This window comes from Scleropages formosus, chromosome 18, assembly GCF_900964775.1.
Source record: "Scleropages formosus chromosome 18, fSclFor1.1, whole genome shotgun sequence".
Taxonomy (NCBI): domain Eukaryota; kingdom Metazoa; phylum Chordata; class Actinopteri; order Osteoglossiformes; family Osteoglossidae; genus Scleropages; species Scleropages formosus.
The window spans coordinates 328,816-335,544 of NC_041823.1; the positions used below are offsets into that span (position 1 = coordinate 328,816).

The 6,729-nt window shown below is 54.4% G+C and overlaps 1 protein-coding gene across 2 annotated transcripts in view; it reads right to left on the reverse strand.

Annotated features, from left to right (window-relative positions):
• The window catches only part of itga9 (integrin, alpha 9), a 43,658-nt gene extending 38,263 nt beyond the window's left edge, over positions 1-5,395 (reverse strand). The window contains exons 1-5 of one of the 2 annotated variants that reach the window (XM_018734604.2): positions 4,960-5,395; positions 2,953-3,080; positions 1,418-1,524; positions 1,074-1,197; positions 645-712 (exon numbers count right to left, since the gene is read on the reverse strand). In XM_018734604.2, the coding sequence (XP_018590120.1) occupies positions 645-712; positions 1,074-1,197; positions 1,418-1,524; positions 2,953-3,080; positions 4,960-5,147 (615 nt within the window). In that variant the 5' untranslated portion in view covers positions 5,148-5,395. The other variant, XM_018734605.2, reaches the window with a different exon arrangement.
• Positions 5,396-6,729: the final 1,334 nt, after the last annotated feature.

Below are 6,729 nucleotides of genomic sequence, written 5' to 3' on the forward strand. Positions count from 1 at the left end.
AAAGGGTTTCCGCTAGTCTCCACGCTGCACGGATGGCAGAAAACCGCTAAAGGCTCGTTTCTGTGTTTCCGTGCTCATTGACACTCAGTGTCCCATCAGCTGGAGTCCCTCTGCATGTACCGGTGGCGTGCGGATGAGTGAATAAGTAGTGAATGGCACTAGCAGTGTAAGTCGCTCTGGTGAATAGGGTGTGGTCCGTAGTGTTCGTTGGAAGTCGCTTTGGAGAAAAGTGTCTGCTGAATGAATAAAATTTAAACGAAAAAGTAAATGTACCATGTCAGAACTTGACAAAGGAGGAAACTTCTGGATCCCACCTACACCGGTGGACGGATGACAGCTCCTCCTTCACGCAGAACCGCTCTGTGATTCACCATTTAACGCGACTCTCGCCTCTGGGCTTTAGTGCCGAAACGTGAGCTACATGCGTGTCACCACTGCGTGTTCAAAGTGCGCCATCGTGCTCCGCAGCGTGTTCCGTGTGCGGCGCTCCGGACCGCCGCCTGCCGCGAGGAGCTCCGAGACCCTCTCGTGCGTCCTGTATGAAGGTGTCCAGGGGCTTCGAATCACATCGCAGCTGCGCGAACGCAGGCGGCGACGGGCGACGTGACGCGCGTTTGTGCTCTGCTGCGGTGGGGGTCACTGACCTCGGTGAACACGCCCGCGATCCCAGCCTGACATGAGCCGTGTTCCTCGCCGTACGTCTTCTTGTAGGCTGCGGCAACAGAGCGAAGGGCTGTTACTGAAAGCGCCCATATGGCCCTCATCAGGAGTGGTGGGGGGGCACTCGTTCTCCAGTTACACAGCTGTGTGCAGAGCGCCCGTGAACGAGTCGATGTGCCGGCCTCCGCCGAAGGAAGCAACACGGAAGGAGCCGGAAGCCAGGGTGGCCCGGGAGTTTGGCACGCGTCGCTTCCTTCTTTTGAAAGAAGGTGTGTGAGCGGGGCGGGACAGCAACACACAGCTGGAACACGGTGTTTCCCTGGAAATGTGCTGCCGCACCATGGTAATGAAGGTAAACATTTCACAGGCGATCCGGTCGCCCGTTTCGCGGACCCCCAGCCGCACACGCCTACCTTCATAGCAGGGGATGAGAGCGCGCGTGTGGCCCTGCAGGCTCGGCGAAATCACGGAGCAGTAGCCATGGGGAAGGATCTGTTCCGACTCGTAGAACACGTTCTTCCAGCGGTGGGCGCAGGCCTGCAGGCGCGGGGGGGTCAGAGAGGTCACACCGAGGTCAAGGGTCGCCCCACAAATGCGCGCGCACACACAGACACACACAGACACACACAGACACACACGCACGCATGCGGTTGGAAATGAACCCGGCGCGGCCGGACAGAGGAACGCGGTTCAGAGTGGACCACGTGCGCGCGCACACAACACAGTGACACGCCGACCGCCGCGGGGTGCCGCTCACCAGCACTTTCCCACCGGTCCCGTCCTGTCGGGCCAGGCTGATGCCCATCCACTCGTCCTCACGGTCCGCCTGACACGTCTTCCCACACGACTCCCTCCGCTTGTTCCCTGCGGAGAAACACGTGGACGCGGCGTGAGCTCGGCCTCTTCCTGCCGGAAGCCGCGCGGACGTCCCCAGCGAGGACCCGGAGCTTCGCCGTGAGCTCGGGAAACCTTTTGCCTCGACATCCCACAATCCTTTGCACGAGACCGTTCATCGTGGGCAGCTGTCCTCCGTCCGCTCCCGTGTGGCTCACGTTCACAACCTCAGATGACCCTGTTCTTTCATAGATGTTCCACTCATGAGCAGCTCGGGGTCTACAAACTTCACAAAGGGTTAAGCAGGCTGCGCTCGGCGGTTCTTTGAGAGAACGTCTCTAAGGTCTAAAGCCCGGGTTCCAACGTCTCTACCGACGTCCACTTTGGCCCCGGGGACATGGGTGACTGAACGAGGCCTTCGGCTGAACCTAGAAAGAGCTCTCCGGAGCCCGCTCCTCGGTCTGCGTCAACTGACTGACCTTGGTACGAGTGCCAGCTGCAGCCCGCTCTGCTGGAGGGGTGTGTGTGTGTGTGTGTGTGTGTGTGTGTGTGTGTGTGTGTGTGTGTGTGTGTGTGTGTGTGTGTGTGCCGACGGGCATCCTCTTCATATGTTCTGCTTGCGACGGCGAACAAAGTGGTGCAGAGGGGAACAGAGAGAAACCGGAACGACGGAGACGCAGGAAAGAGTTGGCGAGTCGCACGTGTCCTTTGCTCTGTGGGCTGCAAAAGCACTCAAATTATCTCATAATTATTATTACATTATTATTACTACTACAGTAAATTATCGCTTTTGTCCCAAAAGTGTCTCTTGTGCACATTTTTTCTTTCGTTTTCTGTCACTTATTTTCTGGGAAAGAACCGAAGAAAGAGAAGAGTCGGATCCCCCCCACCTGGCCATAGGGGGGCTTCCAGGGTGGCAGTAACTCCCTCCGGTTTACTTCACTACTACCTTTACCGCGGTTTCTTTCAACTTTAGCACCACTGTAGGCTTCGCAGTCACTTTACCTGTAGCTGTACTGTTTCACTGTGCTTTTCCCCTGCGGTACCATAAGCCGCCTTGTCAGTACAGGCGGCTGCAGGTTCGAGTCCCGCGGGCCTACGGACTCCGCCCCCCCCAGAGCTGCATTATGTTAAGGAGACACAAATATTTGGCAAGAGTCCTCGGGAAACATTCGCGGAACATTAATCAGACGTATCAAAATAACTCCTTGGATTTTTAGCGCACGAGTTACAGTAAATTGCAGTAAATCACAGAGTTCCTCTAAATGTGAGTCTCCTTCTGGAAAAGTGTCACATACATTTTACACGATTGGCCAAAATAACAAGGAGCTGATATATTTCAGCAGGGAGTCAGAGTGTAACTCTGGACATTGCTAGGCGATTGCCCCCCCCATCCCCCAGTCTAACTCTAAACACAGTCACACACACACACACACACACACACGTACACACACACACCTCGGCCCAGGTCCATCTCGGTGCAGCGGTGCTCCGGGTTGCTGCGCACACGGCACTTCAGCACAGCGCCCGGGCTCTTCACGGAGCTGCTGAAGGTCGAGTTGGACCTGGGGGCCCCCACCAAGATCCTGGAAAGAGCACGACACGGCGACAAGGTGAGAAGGTCCGCCTCGCTCCTCCGGCACCCTGATGGAGCAAGCGTGAGCAGGTCACGTGTTCCACGCTCCCCCACACGCACCGTGTGGACACTCCCTGCTCCCCTGGGCGTCCGGCACAAGCGGTCAGAACACCTGCGATGGAGCAGAGCAGTCTTTCGTGGTCACCAGCCTCAAGGTCACCTTGCTGCACAGGCATTCGCGTACGTGACTGCACGCAATGATGCTGCAAGAGCACCGTGCTATAGGGAGCTTTCAGGACTTCGCCGACCAGTCATCATCATTTACATTTATTCGTTTAGCTGATGCTTTTCTCCAAAGCAACTTACAATGTTAAGGTTACAATTGTTTACCCATTTATACAGCTGGGAAATTTTACTGGAGCAACTCAGGGTAAGTACCAGGGTAAGTACCTTGCTCAAGGGTACTACAGCCAGAGGTTGGGTCCAAAGGCAGTTGTTCTAACCACTACGCTACCAGCTGTCATCATGACCAAAGCAGGTGAACGTGAGCGGCGCGCCACCTCCACTGCATGATGGGTAACGGTTTATTTTCCTGCTCCATGAGCACAGCACCACAGGGCATTCAACAGCGGGAAACCACATTTCATACCATGGTGAAGGACCACGGTGCGATGCGGATGTGGGGTTTGGAAGACCAGTTCACAGGTGAACCTGAGTCACACACACACACACACACACACACACACACACACGCACGCTGACTGAAACCCCTCGTCCCGAGTGGGGTAGCGGTAAGCCGGAACCTAACTCGGCAACACAAGGCGCAAGGCTGGAGAGGGAGGGGACACACCCAGGACGGGACGCCAGTCTGTCACAGGGCACCCCAAGCAGGACAAGAACCTCAGACCCACCAGAGAGCAGGACCCGGTCGTTTCCACGGCAACCAGTAAGAAGTCTTTTAGACAAGACGAAGGCCACCACGGGCGCCCACGGTCAGGATCTGCTCCGTTGCTCAACGGTGAAGCGGTGACCGAGGAGACGGAGGGAGCGCCTCAGTTCACACGCAGTTTTGCGGTCGAGAACAGGAGGGAGCGCGTTGCCTTAGGCAGGACAGTGGAAATGAAGTTTAAACCCTACGGTCGTGACAAGGTTTCATTGGGTATCTCGAACCCAGGTTGTGGGCTCTGTTGAAACCCCGCAGGTACATTAGCACAAGGCTGACCGCAGGGGACGAGCCGCTGTTCACATCTTCTAGGGTCCGTACGGCAGAAAAAAGGCAGGTAGGTACTACTGCCACGGGTACGAGGAAGCTGGACTCCCCGCGGTAATCCGAAACTGTGCACCGTACCATGTTTTACACCACAGCCACAGCAAGATCAGTGCGGCTGTTGAAACGCACGGTCCATTTAATTCTCTTGCAGAATAATAACTGAACCAGTAATCTTATTATTTTTAACCTTTGACCTCAGACACGGCCCTCATTGTGCGCGTGTACGTGTGTGTGTGTGAGCGCACGCTAGCAGACCGCGGAGACACTTGATGATGAAACGCAACCGTTTGTTGAGCGGGGTCACGACGCCTGCTCTCACCTCCACATCGTGTTGAGTGGTGGGATGCCCCGTGGAACACGAACATGGAGACGCAGCGGAAAACAAATGTGTTTGGTTCTTGTTCACAGTTATTGCATCTTTTAAAGCCCTTTTATGGAAACATCTGCAGTTCCTTCATGTCAATGATGGTCTCAGCTAAGTAAACGCAGGAGTTTCGTCAGCGCACTACATCACATGCAACTCTCTTTCTCACACACACACACACACACACAAAGGAGAGTTTCTGCGTGCGCCATGGACATGCACGAGCGCGTGAGCGAGCGCGCCCAAGAGCCCTACCAGTGTGTGTTGTCGTGCTGGTGCTGCAGCACGGAGAAGCCGAAGAAGGCGCCGTGGGGCCCGCGGTACAGCAGCTTGTGCTCCGTGTCCAGGTTGTAGGAGCTCGCGGCCGAGAGCCACAGCAGAAGGACACAGAACCCCGGGAACCACACGGGCTCGCTCATCTTCACGCTCATCTTCTCGCTCATCCTGGGCGAGCAGCTCGGCTGCAGGAGTACGGAGCGAATCCTAGGTAAAACAGCCGTAAGGGAGCTCGCACTCTGGCAGATTCCCGGAGTCTGGCAAGAAGGGTCTCCGAGCGAAGCCCAAGTCCAGAGAGAGCAGACGGAGTGTGTGCAGCGCGAGAGAAGGCCGAGGACTGTGCGGAGGGACAGTGTGTACAGACAGCTCTCCTGGCAGTGTGTGTGAAGGGAGGGGAGGCGAGCCTTGTCTGCATGCGTGTGTGTGTGTGTGTGTGTGTGTGTGTGCGTGCAATGCCCTTGTGGAGGAGGGTCCCATTTCAGCAGGCAAACACACAGCTCTGCTGCCACCTGGTGACCGTCTCACCTGCACGTCCCATGTCTCAGCATGCCAGGAAACACTTTACTAACGACTCAATAACTTTAACGAGCTGCACCCATTATGGAACATTCATCTTTTAAGCCCCAACGGAGCTTACTGTAGTTGCACATTACTGACATTCACAGCAGTGGGCAGCAGGGGGCGCAGTGGCTACAGTCACCCCTTGCACTTAAAGAAACCACACGATACAGCAAGTTCACTCTGCTATATGAATGAGTAACCGTGTACAAACCCTTGGAGAAAAGTGCCATACTGATGTTCTTTAGCACTGGATCCACACAAAGCTGGTAAAAAAAAAAAAACAGGAGGTTTCGTGCAGAGCGAAGCCGCCGATACAGTTTGAGCAACGCAGCGAAACAAATATAAAACCCTCTAGAAACAGCGATGCAGATATGACTGAAATGAACCTGTTGTAGTGAAATTTGAGAAAAAGAGTAATTTATGAGTAGAACAACTCATGGGTCCCCACATGGGTCTCAAACCCATCTCTGTGAGAGCTACTTCTCTCCTGGCAGCTCCATCAGTGAATCCAACAGCATCTGCTATGATTATCTATTGTATTTTCCATTTCAGTGTCACTTCTCTCGAGCTATTGGAGGGACGTGAAGCAGCAACGTGCTGGCGGCAAACACGCAAGCTGTGTGCCCATAGTCCCGTGTGCGTGTCTGAAGCTCAGTGTCTCTTGTTGATGCACTTTGTTTACTCTGAGCTGTGCATCCCCGTGGATGAAAGTATCTGATAAATGAACTAATATAATTATAGAGGAACAAAGACCACATGTAATTTTTGAGGCTGTATTTTTGGGGCATTGAGTTGGCAAAGTGTACATCTGCCCCTGCTGAGCTTCAACCTGTGACCACCGTTCCTCTTTGCTGATGCACCGCGTCCACGTTTGCCGTCATTGCTCGAGAGCGTTCCGACTGACACGTTATAGAGTTTCGCAGTTTTGGTAACCAACGCAGCTGTAATTTGAGCACAAACGATTTGCAGTCTTCGAAACTCTGTGCTCATTGTCAAGAGCTCCTGCACAGCGACACACACACACAGCCAACTGGGAACAACCTCCGACACCCCTGAAGCTGTGTTTAAAATGGCGATTCTGTTACTCCAAACCCTTTTCTTGTGGCGTTTCTCTTATTTTGTCCACCCCTTGTACCCATCTTCTCTTACGCACAAGAATGAGACTGAGGACCACTTTCATACTGTAAA